The 21,461-nt window shown below is 36.0% G+C and overlaps 1 protein-coding gene across 1 annotated transcript in view; it reads right to left on the bottom strand.

Annotated features, from left to right (window-relative positions):
• The window catches only part of LOC149531000 (exocyst complex component SEC5B-like), a 165,054-nt gene that overhangs the window by 74,532 nt on the left and 69,061 nt on the right, over positions 1–21,461 (bottom strand). The window contains exons 12-13 of the mRNA XM_089808482.1: positions 8,457–8,583; positions 8,129–8,339 (exon numbers count right to left, since the gene is read on the bottom strand). Coding sequence (XP_089664608.1) covers positions 8,129–8,339; positions 8,457–8,583 — 338 coding nt within the window. The remainder of the gene's footprint in view (positions 1–8,128; positions 8,340–8,456; positions 8,584–21,461) is intronic.

The following is a 21,461-nucleotide window of genomic DNA, read 5'->3' as shown; positions in this document are numbered from 1 at the left end:
TGCATATCCTGCATCAAAATTGCTCCAATTCCGCTCCCTAAAGCATCACACTCTAACTTGAGCTTATCAAAGGTCACCTCTGCAAACAATGAATGCTCCTCCATTGTGCTAAGTACCTCATCTAGGTGTTGCAGATGCTCCTCCCAAGTTCTGCTGAAAACCAGGATATCATCAAAAAATACCAACATGCTCTTTAGCAACTGTTTTCTAAAAATATGGTTCATAAATGACTGAAATGTGGACGACACATTAGTAAGCCCAAATGGCATAACCAAGAACTCATAGTGTCCATAATGGCATCGAAAAGTTGTCTTATGCACATCCTCCTCACGAACCCGTATCTATTGGTATCCAAATCTAAGATCTATCTTCGAGAAATAGACTGCCCCATGTAATTCATCTAGTAATTCATAAATGTGAGGAATAGGGTACCTGTTCTTTATGGTCCTCTTATTGAGAGCATGGTAATCAAGACACATGCAAAGAGTGTCATCCTTCTTCTTCACCAAAACTAACGAAGAAGCAAAAGGGTTGGAGTTGGGTCTAAAGTGTCCCGTGTCTAAGAGTTCCTTAATCGTCCTTTATATTTCCTCTTTGCAGTGCCTGGGGTGACGATAAGGAGTGGTAATGACGGGTTTGGCACCCTCCTCTAACTCAAGGATATGCTCAAACCCTCTATCTGGGGGAATACCCGGTGGTGTGTCTTTGAAAACCCTCTTGTGCTTATCAAGCACTGGCTGAATGTCACAGTGAAATTGTTGTCCTAAACCTAATGTGGCCTTAGAGGAAATGAAACAGTGTGTTGCCACTCAATGTCATCATGCCTCATAATAGCCTCCATCCTATGAGCTCAAATCATTCTGGGTTCACCCTCTAGCATGGACTTGAGAATCACCTGTCAGTCGTCCTATAAGAATTCTAATTGCATCTTATTATGATCAACTATGTACCTGTCGATAGTCTGCAACCACTATCTTCCCAACATAGTGTCTAATCCATCCAAGTCAACAAAATAAAATCTGCATCTAGAAGAAAGTCATCAAAGTTGATCGAAACTCATTGCACTTTCCCTGTGCACCTCAATCTATCACCTCTTTCCACTCTAACTTCGAACTCAGGTATGTCATCAACCTGTAACTTTCTCTTTGAAACCCAGCGCATGCTTATGAAGTCATGTGATGCACTTGTATGTAAAAGACACAATATGATGCCCTCTAACTACACCCTTCAAGCAAAAGGGGTGACCTGTGGGATCACTAGAAAGGAAAGCTATGATAGGAAACTATCCCAGAGTAGATTCCTTCTTGCTCTCTTTAGGAGGTTGCTCCTCACTTTCTTCCTCATCGCTGCCATCAACATTACTGCCCCCCTATTGTTCATCCTCCTCTTCTGAAAGAATCTCGACATAATGTATCTTACCTTTGCCAAGGCATCTGTGATCCGATGTCCATGGCTCCCTACAAGTGATGCATAGCTTCTTCCTCCTGAGTTCATTCCATGTCTCAAAGTCCAATCTGGGAAGGGAAGTCTTACGCTGATTCTTGTTCTTTTGGAACGAAGTAGACCCCTTATAAGGTTTCTTAGGAGGCTGTAGTATTGAACAAGGTGAGTCTAGATCATGTGCGATCTTAATAGCATCATCCAATGTGTTTGGTTTAAGGGCCTTGACCAAACCTCTAAATCTATCCTATAAGCCCTCAGTGAACAACATTACCTTACGTTGTTCTGTCATATTTAGAACCATAACTGAGATCTACTGAAATTCATCAATGAAGTCATCTAGAGATCCAACCTATTGCAACTGTGCCAAATCCATTTAGTAGGCCTCAATGTCCTTCCTATCAAAACAGGGGACTAGCTTAGAGTTGAAAGTCTCGTAAGACGTAATGAGACCATGATCCTGGGTGACCAACCCATGATGCCACCAATCATGCGTTGCTCCCTCTAAATGCATTGTGGCAAATCTAATTGCTTTTGTCACCGACATGGGCTTAAGTGTTGGGTAGGTGTCTAGCTTGTGAATCCAAGCTCTAGTGAATGTCAAACTGCTGCCATCAAAAGTGGGGAGAGATAACTTGTTCATGGTGTGTTTCAAGTCCCTATTATGTGCCCTAGGCCTCCTGTCTTGTTATGGTCTCTCTGTCTCCCTTTTTTTTATTCATGTATTAAACAAAGGCCAAATTTTGTTTAATTTGATCAGGGAAGAGATCCCATTCATCATACATAGCCATAACATTATCCGAAAGTAAGTCTAATGCCACGGGTTGTGCTACCTCTTCCTCGGCATTATTCTCAGCAAAAATGGGCATCAATAGCCTATCAGTGTTACGTGTGCGGGCCCTAATAGCCCGGGGTGATCTTGCCACACTACCACCTCCACTATGATGACTCAATGCTCTCCTGTGAGTCAAAGCTAGTTGCTGCATAGCACCTGTAAGTTGTTGAAGTGCAGTAACGATATTATTTTGTCCATCTCTAATAGCCCTCAAAGTTTCCCTCACTTCCCGTTCCTGTTTTTTGTTCCTGTCCATTCGCATCGTGAGCCATTTGAATGTCCTATACCTGTTCAACCTGTTCACCCTATGTGCTTCTCTCAGAGGTTACCTCCTCATCATCTAAGTATTTGTCCTCAATATCAATCCAATCTGAAGATCCTACCTATTCAAGTCGGATGTGACTAAAATTGCATGGTTTCCTATTCATGCCTATCTGACATTTTTCCTATTTAAACCAGCCTGCAACTCAATAAATACCCATAAGTCGATAGGTCTTGTGGCTCTGATACCACTATAAGGATCTGGATCTGATGGAATAGTAATAGGAACAACTAATTTCAATATAAGGGAATATTGATATAGAATAACTTTAATAATTGTATCATTCTCCCAAAATGCAAGAACTTGAATTATCCACTATTGATTTAATTGAAACAATTACTTAGTGAATTCATACAACCAGACTATGGATCTCAACGTTAATCAATGACTATATGACAAGTTACAAACATAAATAAAGTGGAACCTAAATCGTAACGTGCGGCTGCCAATATGTCTTCGGCTAGGTCTGCCTTTTTAATGACTATGACATTCTAAAACACACCACCAATACCGCTACTACCCTGCGTTACTGTTGGAGCCGACCCTAATAGTGAAGATGTTGGGCCTGTGACCCCTAACCTCTTTGGTGGCTAATCACCATGCACTTGACAACTATAAATATATGGCCTGCAATCTGTCACAAAGACCCTGTACTAGCTTCTCCCACCTCTATGTTCAGTCCTATGACCTGGTCGTGACTGCTGAAAGGATTGCAAAAGTCTCCAACTAAGGTAATGTTGCCTGTGTTTCAAATTTGCCCACGCATCTCCCCCTTGGATTTTGTCGCAACTACATTGCCTTCCTTCAAAACAAAATCCAACTAGTTCTGTACGTACTTTGCCTAACATCTCTACTGCCACACAGATTCCTAGCTTTGCAAATTCAGTGGACTCCTGACATATGTTTCATCAGCTCATATATTTAAGGAATTCGTATATACCTATCAATGCATATTGACTTCTTGCTCACTGTGGATCTGCTAGAACCATGTACTAATTTGCATTCTCCATTCTTGAACCTGATACAATCTCCAACAAGAGATTGGGGCTATGTTCAGTTTCTCAAATTCTCTTAAGGGATTTCATCCTTAAGAAAGCACAGTGACATTTAAGCAACCTGTTTGTATTTGGATGTAATGTCCCCTTTTTTTGGGACATTATAACTCTGTGGCCAGCTCACTTTGCCTAGGTATGGGGACAGAAAGGTTCTTTATCAAGTTTAGTTGAAGATTTGGCCTAGACATTTCTAGTTCCAAACCCATCAGAGCAAGTTTAGCAGGTTATCCAGATGCTTACTATTTTTAGTAAGTAATCAGAGCTCAGTATTTTCGGTACCTCGGTGCTGGGTTGGAAGCGTCTCGCCAAGAGCTTTCCAACGAGCTATTGCACATGCTTATCAGAGTTCATTTGGTCAATTATTTTAATGCCTGATGACTATATGGTTTACTGACTAAGTGACTATTAAAGTTCATTTAATTTATCACTTTATTTAAAAAGGTGCTATGTTCACTTAAGTGACTAAAGGACAAGAAAGGTGCTTTATCCCACATTGCTTGAATGAGCGTGCATCACGTTGGGAAAAGTAATCAAGGTACAACAAGCTCCACATAAGAGACATGAATATTTAAAACAAATATTAATCTGGGAGCTGGAAACAGTTGTTGGTTATTTCTTCTAAGACGCAAACCCTTGAAGAAGCAATTGAAGGTTGGACGCAAACCTAGCCTTCTTACAGGTTTCATCTACATTGCCAATCTGATTGTCATTTTTGTTTATAAGATTGGATTACTTGGATTATAGCACGTTATTGTATTGTTATTGTATAATACAGTAACACATTTTGGTTATTTGTGTTAATTCCTGGTTTATATATGTACTTTCTGAATATGAGTGAAATAAACAAGTTTTCTGAGTTTCCTTGTATGCAAATCTGGGGGTTTTCAAGTCGGATCAAGTTCTAGAATTTATATAGAATACTGGTTTTCTATTCGGATTTAAACCTGCACTTTAATATCTTGGATTTTTTTTTGGAAAATATCCGAAAGGGGATATTACATTTGATCAATATCATATTTTCATGGTGCCCATCCCAATGAAGCTCCTTGCTTTTATAACCTCGATATGAGGGGAAATACAAACAACTAGGCAACGTGGGATAAAATCCATTTTCCTCTTTTAGTCACTTAAATCACTTAAGTTATAAAATGACTTTAAGTCATAAAGTAAATTTATAAATCAACTTTTAAAAATAAAGTGACTTAACTATAGAAAGCTCCACAACTTAAATATCTCCCCAACGAAACCAAATAGAATCTTGTGACTAGCTAGCATCCTCAAGATTAATGCCATTAGCCTATCCGGATGGAAAGATAGAGCAACAAGGTGCCAGAAAGCCTAGAGCAGAGAAGGGGACATTCCAAAGGAGGTTGCCTCCTATGCATTCTAATCAGCTCACATTATGGAAGGGTTTAATAAAAAAATCTTAGAAAATTATGTGTTCGGTTTTCATAAATTTTCCCTAAAACTAATTCAGTTAGGTTTTACCATTTTTCCTCAAAGATGGGGCTTTGTATAATGTCATCTGAATCTTCCATCTTTTGTTGGTTTTTAGTGATTTTTAACCTCAAAAATCATGTTTGGTTTTGGTTAACTAATTTTTGTAATTCACAAAGTTTGCATGGGATGTTTATTCAAGGTTTTTACCATTTTTCTCCAAAAAAATGATGTTTTGTACTCTTCAGTTAATGGTGTTTTTACTGCTTTGTAATCTGTTTTGGGGCATTTTGCTCATCTGCAATAGATTGGAGGGCTCGAAATGATTTTGGTAGTTCACGAAGTTTGCATGGAACGTCCATTCAGGGGTTTTACCATTTTTCTCCGAAATAATGATGTTTTGTACTCTTCAAATAATGGTGTTTTGTTGTCCATTGTGGGGCATTCTGCTCATCTGCAATAGATTGGAGAACTCTAAAGTTGTTCTCAATGTGTCTATTTCTAGAGAAGAAATTTCTTATTCAATAGCAAGTTGGATGATTCTGTGATGATTTTTGGTCAGCAGTCTTGCCAATTCTTCGAGGGTAAGAGGAAAATGTTTTGGTAGGCTCTACTCTTACATGAGCAAATCATTCTAATGAAGGGGACCACCTTCTCTGTTTTTTCTTGGCTGCACTTGGTCATTAACATTTTGCTGATTCACGAAGGATCTCAGCAATCATAGAATGTTCTGTCATATTTTGACAAGAAGACATGTATAGTCTTTTGTAGGGTAGTACGATGACCATTAAGGGAGGGTAGTAAAAAAATATTATATTTCCTATATTGATCATCTTAGGTTTTATAGTTAGATTCAGGTATTTTTAGTTCTTTAATCCACTATTCTTAGTGTCGCTATTTTAAGCAACATCTGCCTTGTGATTTGTTCCTCTGCTTAATGCAACCATGAATTTTGTGTTTCCTTTCATCCAGATTTTACAATTTCAATATATATATAAACAAACACACAGACCTGAATGTAAGTTATAATGATATGTTTCAAAATTTGGAATTCGTAATGCTTTTGTTTAGCATATGTATTGGTATAAGACATTCTAAACTTTATTCGATATGTATATGTATATACCATAGATGGACAAATCACCAAAGTCCCGAGTTTTTCAGCTGAGCGAGTTTTCTAAAGAAAAACTTGCAGAGGTTTTCCAAAAAATCTCTGCGATTATTTTTTTTAAAACTCTCTTGCACCTATTGCTCCTGTGTTAAAATGCCCAGCTCAACATTCTACTTCTAGGACTAGACTTCGCAATTCCTCTCCCTTATTTGTTGGTGGAGCTGGGAAGAGGAAGAAGTAATTGTAATGATGTATTTACTTCTAGTTTTATAGAAATTATTTACTATTTTGCTTCCAGCCATCAGCATTCTGCATCAGAATGCGATCTTGTACTCACTTTATGTTTATATATCTACAAACTCGACTAGTCTTCTTATTAATTAACTCATTGGATGCATCTTCTCATTGAATTTTGAAAATGAATGCATTTCTAATTAAAGTTTAGCAGTTTTTTATGTTCCCAAGTTATTTCAAAATCTGGCCGAATTTTTCCAAATGTTTTTTGGGTGATTCGCGAGTTTTTGCCGAGTGAGAGATTTTCATCTATGGTATATACTATAAACCACACACACACACACACACACACACATAAATAGTATATATATTTTGTATGAATGTACCAAAAACGTATCCAACCCCCCGTCCCCCACAACAAATATATGGTGTATCAGTGTTTCATACCCACCTATCTGTGCTTATGTTTGTAAGTCTTATTAAAAAAGAGAAGATAAAAGATTCAGATGGAACATACCATCATTGATGCCCTGTTTGCAATTTTAGCTTTTTATTTTGTGCCTTAAACAGTTAAACAAGTGTTGTAAGCTATTTTTCAATACTACATTTTATGGGTATGTTGAGATAGATACATCATGCTATTTAATGATCTGGGTTACCCTTACTTTTGCCAAAAAGTGTATTTGCAGATCAGAAATAAAATCTGGAATTTCCAGCTTCATATATTTCTGAATTTTGTCAGTTTTCTATGTTGTTAAATTGCTGCAAGTTACTTTATTATCTGCACTTTGTTTATCATCTCAAAACCATTTCAAAATCCAAAAATAACAAAGGCAAAAGAGGGCAGCAGATTATAAACAATGAAGAAAACAAATAGGCATACCTTTTGGATGCAAGGTTGCATGCATATGTTAGATCATGGATTTAAGGAAACAACAAAAATATATTGGGTGAAATAGTTAATGTCAAATGCTATAGTTGTTGTAGCTTTTCCATTTGACTTTCTTAACATGTATCACTCACTCGCTATATGAACACGTCCGTTTCTCATCCCAGTCTATCGAAAGTTAGGAACGAACAACCAGACAAACTACTCATATCAAATGGCCACACCCGTCTTTAAAAAATGCAGGAAGAATTAAAATCTAGACCAACTGAAAAAGGAACCCCAATAAAACTCGATGTGAATAACTGTAAACTAGATGTTTTCTCTTCTGTAGATGGGCATGGAAACAATCAGATATGCATTAGTTCAAATACTTGTTGGTAAACGGAAACCCCATTCTAAGTATATTTTGAATTACATGGGTTTCACTGAAGAATTTGAATATAAGAGATACTGATCAATATGAGAAAAAACATTTGAGGTCCTATAAGCATTAGATTGAATATTCAAAATGTTATACCTGCCATGAAAAAGTTTGATTTCTCATAGAAAGGATTTCATAATATACTAGCTATACCTATAATAATACATATATTGTCAAACTCTGACGTTTATGTTTAGCTGGACATTTCAATCTCTAGTTGCACTTGTTAAAAATTAGCATGTGATATGCAAATAGAGCAGTTCATTTGGTACTGTAGAGTCATGCTATGGCAGGCAGTATCTAAGTTCATGGAGATTTTCAAATAATGATACCTAATTGATTTGAACAACCAAGATCATATCACTACAATATATAGATGCTTACTCGCTAATTTGATCCATTGCAGACAGCATCATTTCATGAAATGATAGAGGCGAAGCAGATATGGCAAAAGCTGAACTATTGCGTTCAAGAACTGATACTGGTACCCAGCATTCATCATTGACAATATCAAGTGTTGTTGCTTTCATCCATGAGCAAAGCCTCAGTATGAACAACTTTGTGACTTCTGTTCGTAAAGAAAAGATTGTTTGCACTGCCATTTAAAGAACGGTGTAATAAGAAAAGACATTTTCAACTCAATCCACTGGCACTCAAACAAACTAAATCTCTTTGCATCGAAATCGGACCTCAAAGCCACAAAATCACTCACCTGCAGTCATTGGTGCACAGTCCTTCCCTTCAAAAGTAGTACATAATTTAGATATTTCTCTAATTGCTTCTCTCGTATAAGGGCGAAGAACATTAGACTCCTCAAGTTCTTGGAATGCATTTTGTACCTATCAAAAAATATATTTATTAAAAAAAATAGAATGATACATATTAAAAAATCACACATATATTTCATTAGTATTTAGATGTGAGAGATATAACCTTTAACACAGCAAAGATTTTATCTGAGTTTAAATGGTCTATAAATGGTAGCAACTTGTGTGTTATATCTTAAAATTAAAAAAGTAATCAACTAAAGCAAATTAAAGAACTAAAAGAACTAAGCATCAGACTAATTTAGCATGTACATATAGCTGTACTCAAACTATTAGACCATTTTAAGGAAGCAACAGATGGGACAAGGACAGACAGTTGATAAAAATATATAAATTTCCTGTTTAAATCAAGATAACCATCCCATGTTAGATATAACAATAACTAAATGAAAGCACAAAGCTAATACCATCACTCATTAAACAACAACATTGCTGGAATCTCATGCATGTCCTTGAGTGCTATATGTCTGTGTCCTTAAGGGAAAAATGGCTATTCATTAGCATTAGATATTCAAAATCCATGAATAATTTGTAATTGTAAATTCCAAAAGTAAGGGATCCTACATGGCATGTCCAATGATGATCAAAGTGTAACTCATGACCTGATGCTGCATGAATTATTAAAAAAATAGTTCAGCTGATATAATGATGTAAAAGTGTCATGTCAACATCTAAGACTCCCTGCATCGCTTTGAGTCTTCTATTGCCATCCACCAGTTGTTTGTAACTTGATTTTTTGCAAAGAACATTTTTTTTCTCTTTATAGTGTAAAATCTCCTGCTTCCTTTCTGGCAGTGAATTATTCATGGAAATCATGTAACTGTAAGCTCCAAGATCTGAATGAGCCTACATGGCAAGTCTAACAATGGTCCAATATTTCAACTCACAAGCCTATGTTGCATGTGATATAAAAAATATAGTTTCAACTTTCAACTGATTTTTTCAATGCAGACGAGTAATGTTTAGTCAAGTTTTGTCATCTACAAAGAAAGCATATAATAGTTGAAAAAACAAAATCCGCCTAGGGCAACATCTACAAAACCTAGGTTAATCCACATATACCACTTAGGGCACAAATAGTTATACCATTATATCATCCCTTTTCTCTATGTTGCTAACTATGGCAATGACATAGTTAGAAGATATGTTCATAATCATTATTCATATAAATGAAAAACAGAATAACGACCATAAGATAAGCCTATCTCATGCATACAGATACATTTCATGTTCAAATGGAAGAGCAACTGATCTAACTGGTCACCATTTACATTGACAAGGAAAGCTGATTTCATTGGAGAGAATAACTGAATTCAACGATATAAATCAATCTAACATATCTTCAACTTGTAATTTCAAATATCATAAAAGTAAAATACCTATTACCAATAGGTGTTGACTGCATAACTTATCTCTGTCTTGTGCATCTCTTGGCATCTGGTTGAGGCGGGGAACATTGTCAGAGGCTTAACCTCCCAACCGTGGACCCTTAAAATATCCCTACATAGTCTCATCTGAGAAAGGCCCTCCCTACCCGGAATAGACATGGAAACACCTTGTCTAGCCACTGAGCATCCTGATACTTAATTTTGCCACTCGACTTGACAACTGAGTATACTAGGACAATCATGAGCTGACTTGGATGCTTTTAGAAATCATCATAAAATTTACAAATGTTTATATATGGAAGTTCTGATTTGTCATTACTTTTCCCTTGTAGGAATCCTCTCCTCTCCACCCTCTTTCATTGGCTTCACTAGTCAAGGCAAGTCCTTGGAGAATATTACTTCATACTAATATAGTATCTCATAATGATCTTAGAATGTTACCCATCAGCAGATGTACCGCCAGCACTATCATGTGCAATGATGTATTCTATTTTGGTTATCAGATTTGTATTACAGAATTCTTCTAAGAAAGTACTCAAAATTCAGAGAAGAAAGAAAATCAAGCTCTCTGCATATCGAGCCTCAAATGGCCGATTAGAAAGGTTGTAGAAATGTAAACCAAAACAAGCCATAGTATGATCGCGATGAAAAGAAAAGAATTTAGAACATAACCTGAGCATAAATGAGCAATGCCAAGGCAAACCCAATGCTTTCTAAGCGGCACAACTTGATGGTCGATCCTTGATGGTGGCTGAGAGAGTTAGGACAGTAACCAGGAAAACCCAAAGGAAGAAAGAATTGGTTTACTATGAGATGGAAATCTTGTATCACCTGATGCAACACATTTAATAATATATATATATATATATATATATATATATATATATATATATTCCTCTTTCGCCAAGCAAGTCGCGGCCTTAAGCTCTCACCTTGATCAAGACGACAGTTTCAAAAGATCTTCGGTTTTTCAAAAGGTCACCACATTGAAAGGTGGCGCTCAGCGCTCAACGCTCAATGTAGATGGTCGTCTCTTAAGAACAAGAATTATAAAGATTATATTTCCATGGTTCAAAACAAATGTACACAATATATATATATATATACATTTGTTTAATTCTACCTATAATTATACCTAGAAATACATATATCTATACGCATGTGTAATTTTGAGAGTACATATAATTTATTTCTATCATTATATTCTCTCTAGATACGAACGCATATATATATACATAAGTACAATTCATAGATATCATCAAAGTATCATGGTGGCATCATATATATATATATATATGAAGTTTATAATGTTGATCACTACCGAGGTCTCAAAGTAACAGAGAGGTAATAGTTCTTATCATGCTATCAAATGTTTAATATTTTTCTTGTTATAAAAATTGATCAAGGAGCTCATGGTATTGTCCAATGTACACTCTTGCTTGCCTAGTCATTTACTCTTAGCCATGGTGGTTCAAGACTCGTACCTATTTGCCCAGTGATGGTGGTGCCCCTATTCCCAATCCTTTTCTGACAATGCTTCCACCCCTTGACACACTCCTGCAAGGAAATTCTCAACAATTATATCATATTCCTCAATCTAATAACAATTTCCATAACGAGTTATTAATCATAAACTATCATAACAACTAACGGTCATTTCACTTCCCATGAGCTCATGATGAATAACCAACATTCCAAAATAACATTAAAATATCATCATAACAGTTAACTAGCATACCAGCTTCATATGAAATTATTAAGATTAACCATCTTACCATTTCACATGATTGTAACTAATTTTACCTGTCAACTGACTTCACAAGAAACCTTAGCAACTCTATGAACAATTTTAAATTGAGCCAAATATTGGGATGTAACATACCCTTCCCCTTGTGTTTCATCATCCTTGATGAACTTGAAATTTTAACGAACATTATAAAGGAGCATTTAAAATTGGGCCAAAATTTGGGATGTAACAATGTGACATAAGATGGAAATTATATTACATTTGTGGTAGACTCGTGTTGACCGGGTATGGTTTCACTAATAACACCATCTCTCTAATCATTGGTAATAATTGGTGTGTTTGTATGAAAGGTTGCACGTGAGGGTCACATCCCCTTATTCGTGCCCCCCTTTCTTATTATATATTAGAGTTCCTGCTGCTCATCTCTATCATTGAATATCAAACTTCACAAAGTCCTCTTTGAAAGGTGGCAGCAGAAATATTGTTATTAAATATTGCTTCAAAGGTTCCTTCATATAATATAAAGTATATATTGAAAGAATATTTATATGCAAAATTATTTAATAAAAATCTAATTGTGAATTTTAACATGGTATCTAATCAGGTCTAAGAGACGATTCTGATTAGATTTATGTTACATCCCAAAATTTTGACCTATTTAAAAATTTATTATTGCCGTTGAGATGATTAGTTAAAAACTATTGTTCTTCCCCGTTCATGTGAAAAGGGGTAGTTATATGTAACCATTGTTTCATATGAATTTGGTTGTTATCAATTATTATTTATAATTGTTTATTGATGATGGTAGTTAGTCATTACTTGTCATATGTTGATGAAGGTAGTCAGCAGTTGCTAGTTTATTGAATGATGGTAGTTAGTTAATTTATTTACTACTATCTGTATTATATGTTGGTATGGATTTATCATGGAGAACTTGTTATTGTGGGAAATGTTGCACGGGTGGTTGCAAGAGCAAACGAAGGTGGAAAGCATTTCTTAATGGGATATGCGGAATAGGGCACTACCTTAGTCCATTTATCCGATTGATAGGTATCACCTCTAACTACCTTGGTAAGGACCTAGCGACTGCATAACAAGGTACATACATTGGACATGCATGAGCTACGTGGACAACCAATAGAACATTAAATATTTAAACATAATCAACATTTGTACCTTTAAATGGTTTATGTTGGGATTCTCATCATTCCAATATATATATATATATATGACTGATGAGAATCCCAACATAAACCATTTATATATATATATATATATATATATATATATATATATATGTGTGTGTGTATAAAGTATGGTGCCACCATAGTATTAAATTATTCAAGCGCATCTCTATTAACATATGTATACATATATATATATATATATATATATATATATATATATATATATATATATATATATATATATATTGAGAGGATATGAAGATAAAATAATCTCCCAATTATGCACGTATGTAGATATGCATATCCTAATAGGTATAACCTTGGACACAATAATAATATGATGACACCATTCAAAAAATATATGTGTGTGCAAATGTATATATGTATAAAATTATAAATTATTCTTTTAATAAGGAGTCCTTCAATTCTTTCTTTTATAATTATAAGTCTCTATGAGAGATGATGACTACACTTGGTGTTTTCCTTCTTTTGAATCGACGAACCAAGAAGTCGATAATCTTCTTGTAACTGTTATCAAGAGTTGCGGCTTCTATTGAGCCTTCTATATTGTTCTCATTTTATATAAGCTCGACAATATGTCTGGTAGCTATCATCGATATTGTTGTTCTTCCCCATTCCTCCTCATTTTCTTTCCCTTGTTCATACGGTTGATATTGGAGTGAAACCAAGCTGTTGTTTCTGCTATTAAAAGGTTTCAACATTCTGAAATCTGCGTTGGCAATTCAGACTTTTAAGAGTCGGCCATTTAGAATTAATCAAGATCCAATCCTTCATTCATCAGGTTATGTGAATAGGTTTTGTATTCTTTATTTTGGTACATTTACTGCATCCGAAAATCTAGATGCAAGATAGTTTCAACAATTTTCAATGATCAATGCTTGATTGTGAAGTAAAATAAGTCTATCGAATAGTTCATTCGATCAAGCATACCAAGTTATCTATCCATGTTAAGTCTGAAACCGAATACATATGCCATGTTATGATTTCCTTCTCGAATCAGCTTGTCTTTTAAATCTGAATTATAATCCTCTAAAATTTCTTAAGAGAAGTCCTTGAGTCTTAAGGACGGCTTCATGCCAGTACTAAAATATTATTTTCCATCAGCTAAGTTTTAGCAAATGAATTGATATCCTCTATGAATAGACACCTAGGACTCACTCGGCTGGTTGGCCAAGAGAGAGGGTGAAGAGGTGGAAAGGAAGTTCTACAAAAACAAAGAACAGGAATCAGAATTGATATGATAACTTTATTTCTTTTAAAGAACTATTCAACAAGCTCATGCATGTCCAATCTACTTACCCTGTTGTCAAGTCGAGCGGTGGTGATTGGGTATTAGAAACCCATCCAAAACCTTGACCAAGGTCGTTAAAGGCATGCTTGTCTTCTATACATCACATGATGTCAGTGGCGCCAGTTAATTAGACATGCCTGTCTATTACTAAGCAGACATTCTAAACATCGGTATTGCTCAGATGGCTAGACTAATAGTGCCCCAAGCCTAGCCCCAGAGTAGGGAGGGCCTTTCTTATCAAAAGATTGTGTGGGGATTGATATGGTCCGCAGTTGGGAGGTTAAGTCTAAGTTAATGCTTCTCCTCTTATCCGAAAGCCGAGGCTTGCACAACCATTATGAAACTCTCCAGTTAGATTTTTTATGTTCTTTTACCCTTCTTTACTATGCATTTACTTTCTCTTGTAAATATCGAATATCATAGAATTAATGGTAATGATTTAAGTTCTTTTTATAATTATGATAGAAATCAGTTATTTCAGTAGTTGTTGTTTTCAGTTGGATGTTAATTCGGTCAATTTCACATAAAATGGAATTAAAGATGTTCACTTCAGTATATTGGTTGAAGTATTGTTTTCATATCTGTCCTTAATTCACAATATAGAACTATCTTTTTAGTTAAGAAAATTCGTTTGTTACTTATGATATCAGAGCGTTGGGTTCAACACTGAACCTTAGGCACACCACCTAACAAGATTAGTAAACCTGAGATTTTCTTAGATTAAATGTAATAGGATGCAAGTACGAAAGACACCTCACAAGAAAGTGCAGCATCCCATCTTTCTATACTTGATTATGAACATGCCAAACTACAATTATACTTGTTGTTCCATGCCTTAGGACAACAAAACCTTAAAACAAGCTTTGCAACAAATGAGGAAGGAAAGAGTCAAGTGGACTCCTACCAGAAAAGAAGCTTATAGAAACAAACAAATTCAATCTTGGAATGCCCGCCAAGCCAACCCTCTTATGCACTTTCATAGATCTTGGATGGTGCAAGATATGTATAAAACCAAAACCAAAACTGAACGAGAAGCTGAAAATAAAATTTCAAAATAACTGAATCTATAATGTAACACCCTCCGAAGAGGAAATTTTTGTAAATAAAGGCTGTTGTAAATGTAGCAAAAAAGTTTTAAAATTGAATAAATAAATTGGTCTATTCATGTGTTCTTTCTACTTGTAATTTCTTTTATTTTATTGTAAACATTAAAAAAAAAAAAAAAAATTTGACATAAGGATCTTGCAAACATTTTCAGGGCAAATAATTAAGAAACATGAATAGCAACGAGAATGTTGCAGACCACGACATGGTCCCTGAGAACAATTCACTACCTCCAACTGATTTGCTACTTCCAATTTTGCAAGACACGCAAACGAAGTTAGATAATATGGAGAAGAAGATGAACGAATTGGCAGCCCAGATTGGGCAAAACCAAGAGGAAAAATAGAAATCTCTGAACACAACAAAAAAAACCCTCAAGCCTCACTTACCCAAACAAAGAAATAGAAGAAACTTGAAATAGTAAGCGACCTATCTGCAGACATTATCAAAAATAGAAATCTCTGAACACAACAAAAAAAACCCTCAAGCCTCACTTACCCAAACAAAGAAATAGAAGAAACTTGAAATAGTAAGCGACCTATCTGCAGACATTAAAAAGATCAAACCACCCAAGTTCTCTGGTTCTGAATCCGAAGAAGATGCAAAGGCCTAGCTAACAGAAATGGAACAATATTTTGAGATTAGGAATTTTTCAAAAACCTCAAAAGCAGTTTTGGGAATATACCATTTTTCAGGAGAAGCTGGCACATGGTGGGTAAACACCAAGGTTGAACTAAATATAAAAACAACTGAAACTACCTGGGAGAAAATTGTAACCATCTTTAGAAATCGTCGATTACCCAAACCTTCTATGACCAAAAGGTACTGGATTTCCAGAATCTCAAACAAGGAGATATGACTGTACATATGTAGTGAGAGAAATTCACCCGACTGCTGAAATATGTACCTCCATACTAACAAGACAAGAATCTAAGGTGAGAAAATTTATCATGGGGTTAAATAAAAGGATTGGTAGGGTAGTTGATGTTCTCACTCCTCGAACCATGGAAGAAGCCCTAGAAAAAATTGTATGTCAGGAATATAAAATCAAGAGAGATGATTATATCTGAGATAACAAAAGGAAAACAAATTGGAATACAGAAGGTGCAGATATTGGGTCCCAAAAGAAGCAGTTTAAGGACTACAAATCTAACAAACTGGAACCAAGAGGAAATAGTATTAAGGATTTCAAAAGTAACCTCAATACAAGTAAGAATGGCAAGGGAAGTGAGAAGAAGGGGCCACCTTCAAGATGCTACAATTGTGGAGGAGATCACTATGCTAACAAATGCCCTAGTAAGACAAACACCAACCAACTACCCTGACCACCCCTTCCACCACAACAACATGCTTACCATCAAAGGATTCACGTGGCACTTGATAATCGGCAAGCAGAACAATAGATAAGCCCGATCAAAACTCCGTGTAAGATCTATGGAAACCCTATTTCTATATTAATTGATACTGGAGCCTCTGAATGCTTTATATCACCTAAGTTATTAAGTACATTCCAAAAAGCTCTAGTTTTATGGCAAAACCATAGACAATCGAGTATGCAAACCAGTCAAGGGCTAAGGTAGAGCAATGTCTATTTGAGGCATAGGTTGATTTTCCAAACTTCTCCACCGAACTGAACCTGTATGTAGCACCTCTTGGGTCTTCCAACATTATTACAGACATTAACAAACTCAGTGAGCATAGGGCCAAGGTTGGTTTTCTTGCCAAAACTGTAGACTATTTGGATGACCAAGGCAACCCATAAGCATTAAGGAAGTAATACATGAAATTAAACCGAGACAGATATCTGCCATGCAACTCAAGAAATGTAGAAGAAAAGGTTGTGAGATCTTTGCACTATGGATTGAAGATTCCAAGAAACTTGTGGACACCATGTATAGAGAAGACCACATTTTTGAAGAGGGAGAAATTAGAGAAAAATTGAATGAATCCTTCGAGAAGAAGTATCCATACCTTAAGAAATTCCAGGATGTGTTTCCAGAAGAACTTCCCGGACTACCTCCATCTAGAGTTTTTGAATTTACCATAGATTTAGTACCTTTAGTGGAACCAATTTCTTGAGCTCCTTATTAGATGACCACCACAGAATTAATGGAATTACAATTGTAGTTCCAGCATATGTTAGATAAGAAACTTATTCAACCCAGTGTCTCACCCTAGGGAGCCATAGTATTGTTCGTTAGAAAGGAGGACAGAACTATGAGATTATGCATAGACTATAGGATGCTCAATAAGGTCACCATCAAGAACTGATACCCACTTCATAGAATCGACAACCTCTTTGATCAAATGAAAGGCGTTACAATATTTTCAAAGATTGACTTAAGGTCGAGATATCACCAGCTCCGCATCAAGGATGAAGACATTCACAAGACTGCATTCAGAACTAGATACGAGCATTATGAGTTCCCAATATTACCCTTCGGGTTAACCAATGCTCCGACAGCTTTCATGAATTTGATGAACAGCATTTTTCAAAGTTGTTTGGATAAGTTTGTATTGATCTTCATAGATGATAGCCTAATCTACTCGAAAAACGAAAAAGAACATCAAGAGCATCTAGAAAAAGTCCTACAAAGGCTGAAAGAACATAAACTATATGGGAAGTTGTCTAAGTGTGCTTTTTATTAGAAATAAATCCAATATTTAGGACATATTATTTCGGCTAAAGTAATAGTCGTAGATTCTTCAAAATCCAAAGCAATTAGGGTAAGAATGTGAGAGAAGTCAAAAGTTTCGTGGGGTTGGCAAGATTCTATAGGAAGTTTGTCAGAAATTTCTCCAAAATAGCTTACCCGATCACTTCACTTCAGAGGAAGGGAAAGAAATTTATATGGACTGAAAAATGTTAGTCAGCTTTTGAGTATTTGAAAGAGAAGTTAACTACTACACCTATACTAAGAGTACCCGACCCACAAAAGAAATTTGTAGTTATGACTGATGCATCAAGGAAAGGAGTAAGAGGTGTAATAATGCAGGAAGAGCAAGTGGTTGCATATGAGTCAAGGAAGTTAAAGAACTATGAGCGAAATTACACTCCTCATGATCTGGAACTAGCAGCTATTGTACATGCCCTCCAAATGTGGAGGTACTATTTGATTGGGAAACCTTTCAAACTTCGATCAGATCACCATGGCCTAAAGTATATCTTTACTCAACCCAACCTTAACGCCAAGCAGAGGAGATGATTGGAATTTTTGGCAGATTATGACTTTGGCATTAATTATATTAAGAGTAAAGAAAACAAGGTAGCAGATGCCTTAAAAAAACGAAGACATATTTCCGCAATGGCCATCATAAATTTCAGATTAAGAGATCAGGTACTACAACATCTAAAGCATGATGAAATTTATACAGAGGTCAGCCATGCTCTTATCAAAGACCCACAAGATCCCAGGTACTCAGATTTTAGAATAGAAGAAGATGGATTATTAAGGTATCATGACAGGATATACATACCCAACAAACCCAAACTTCAAAGAGTGATTCTAGAGGAATCCCACTCGGCTCCTTATTCAGGTCATCCTAGAGTGACTAAAATGTTGTCAAATATAGAACCACTATATTTTTGGAAAGGAATGAAAAGAGAGATAACGGATTTTGTGGCAGGATGCCTGGAATGCCAAAGAGTAAAAGTAGAACATCGTTACCCAACTAGCCTCCTACACCCAAAAGAAGTACCAGAGTGGAAATGGCAAATAATTTCCATGGATTTCGTACAAGGATTACCTATGACATGAAACAAACACAACACCATCCTAGTAGTGGTGGATAGATTGACTAAGATTGCTCACTTCATACCAGGAAAACATACCAATGGAGCTCCAAAAATCGCTCACAAGTTCATGAAAAAGATTTTTAGACTTCATAGAATTCCAGAGAAAATCATCTTAGACAGGGATGCTAGAATAACCTCCACATTTTGGCAAACATTATTCACAACATTAGGAACTAAGTTAAATATTAGCTCTAGTTATCATCCCGAGACTGATGGTCAAACAAAAAGAGTAAACCAGGTTTTGGAGGATCTTTTAAGAGTTTATTGTATGGATCGGCAATATCAATGGGAAATGTATCTACCCTTGGTGAAGTTCGCTTATAATAATTTCTATCGATCCACCATTAAGATGGCTCCCTTTGAGGCCCTATATAGTCGCAAGATCAGAACCCTTGTAAGTTGGAATCATGTTGAGGACAAAATTATTATCGGACCTAAAATGCTCAAGGAGATGGAAAAACAAGTAATTCAAATCCGTCAAAGATTGAAAGAAGAAAACGATAGACAAAAAAGTTCTGCAGATACTAAAAGGGAACCTAGGGAATTCTCAGTAGGAGAAAAGTGCTACTAAAGGTAAAACCCCAAAAGAATACCATCAAGTTCAATAAGAATGTCAAGTTAGCCCCAAGATATGTGGGACCCTTTGAAGCATTGGAAATCATGAACCCAGTACCCTACAGAATTGCACTACCTCCAGCTCTTGCCAGGATGCCTGAAATCTTTCATGTGTCATATATTAAGAAATACATCACCCATCATAAAATTGATTGGAACCTATTGCAGGTACGAGATCCAAGAGTGGTGGAAATAGAACCACTCAGAATACTCAAGATACGTAAGCTACGCTTACAAAATCAAGACGCGACTTAGTGCAAGGTCCAATGGGATCAGTATGCAAAGGATAATGCTACTTGGGAAGACCACAATGAGATTTTCCAAAAATACCCCCATCTTTTCTCCAGGGCTAGAGCCTGATCTTTTTCTTCATTTCTTTTATAGCTGCAATGTTTTAAAAAAAAAAAAACCTTGATCTAGGAATCATCTTAGTGAGAAATTCATTTCCCTTGTATGATAACCATTGGAGAAGTAGATTTCTAGTGTTTGCTGATAACCCATTGTTTGAGATGGGTAAGAACTTGGCTCATGACAATTTTCTTTTACAGTTGGAATGTGATTTCCAATCTGATGTTGAAGGATATGCCTTAGTTGATAGCTCAGAAACTTCTTTCCGTGCAAGTGGTTTCGATGATGGAATCAGAATATCAAAGTGTTTATAGGGCCAACTGACACACCCTTATGAAGATAATTTCATGATTGAGCATGATGCTGCCCCAATTTCAATACATGCAAAAGAACTTTGAATTTCTGTTTATGTACAATTTTAAGTTCACTGGGGTCAGCCAGTAGTTTTGAGGAGAGTGATTTTCAGTGTAATATACACTTTGGGACATCAAAAGATAGTGACACCAATGAAAGGGAAATTGGAAGTGATGTATCAAAAAGTGGTTTGTAAATAAAGATTAACAAAATCTCAACCACATTTGATTACAATGGTTCTGCTGGCATGCAAGTTTCTGTGATGTGGGGTGGAGAAACAATTGCATCATTTCGTAATGCTTGTGCAGGATTTTTGGTAATGCTTCCTCTTGATTTCTCCTGGGTACATATGGCACATGAATATCGTGATACCATGTCTTAGTTTAAGTTGTTTTCAGATTCTGATGGCATATGGGAGAATGAAAACTTGCTTAATCCAAGATGGGTGAGTTTTTAACCATACAATGAGGAAGTGTATCACATGGGGCAGCAAGTTGAAGTTGATATTTCAGGCTTCATACATTCAATTTCAGTTCATAGCTTGATGGTTGATGGCTGCCCTACCTGTTGCTCATCATATCTCAGATTGTAACTTTTTTCTGGCAGTTGAAAGATTCTACCTTTTTATGACCGCAACAATTCTCTTACAAGTCTGATTTTCAGTTTCTTGGGTGCTAACTCGGACTATACCATGCTTCATACAAATGATACGTACATACTTTTCAATTCCATATAACAAAATTCAGCTCTAGATGGATAACTAACGATATTCCTTGCAGAATAATGCAGAAGAAGCCACTTTCCCATCCAAGATCAATTTGGGATCTAGGTATTGATTGGGCTATTTGGACTTACTGCAGAATTGAGACTTATGATTACTTGTGGGCAAGCAATTTTTTTTAGGACATACTATAATGTTCCCATTTTTGTGTCTTTCTAAGCATCAGTTATTCATAAGCAATAACTTATGACTTTGATCCCCGTAGGCTAATGGAGTGTTCAGGGGACCATTTGTGGGTGATTTAGGGCTTCTCAGCTG

Source organism: Cupressus sempervirens, chromosome 11 (genome assembly GCF_028749045.1).
Source record: "Cupressus sempervirens isolate cs-2001-9-10 chromosome 11, ASM2874904v1, whole genome shotgun sequence".
NCBI lineage: Eukaryota > Viridiplantae > Streptophyta > Pinopsida > Cupressales > Cupressaceae > Cupressus > Cupressus sempervirens.
This window is presented reverse-complemented; position numbering and strand designations above follow the sequence as displayed.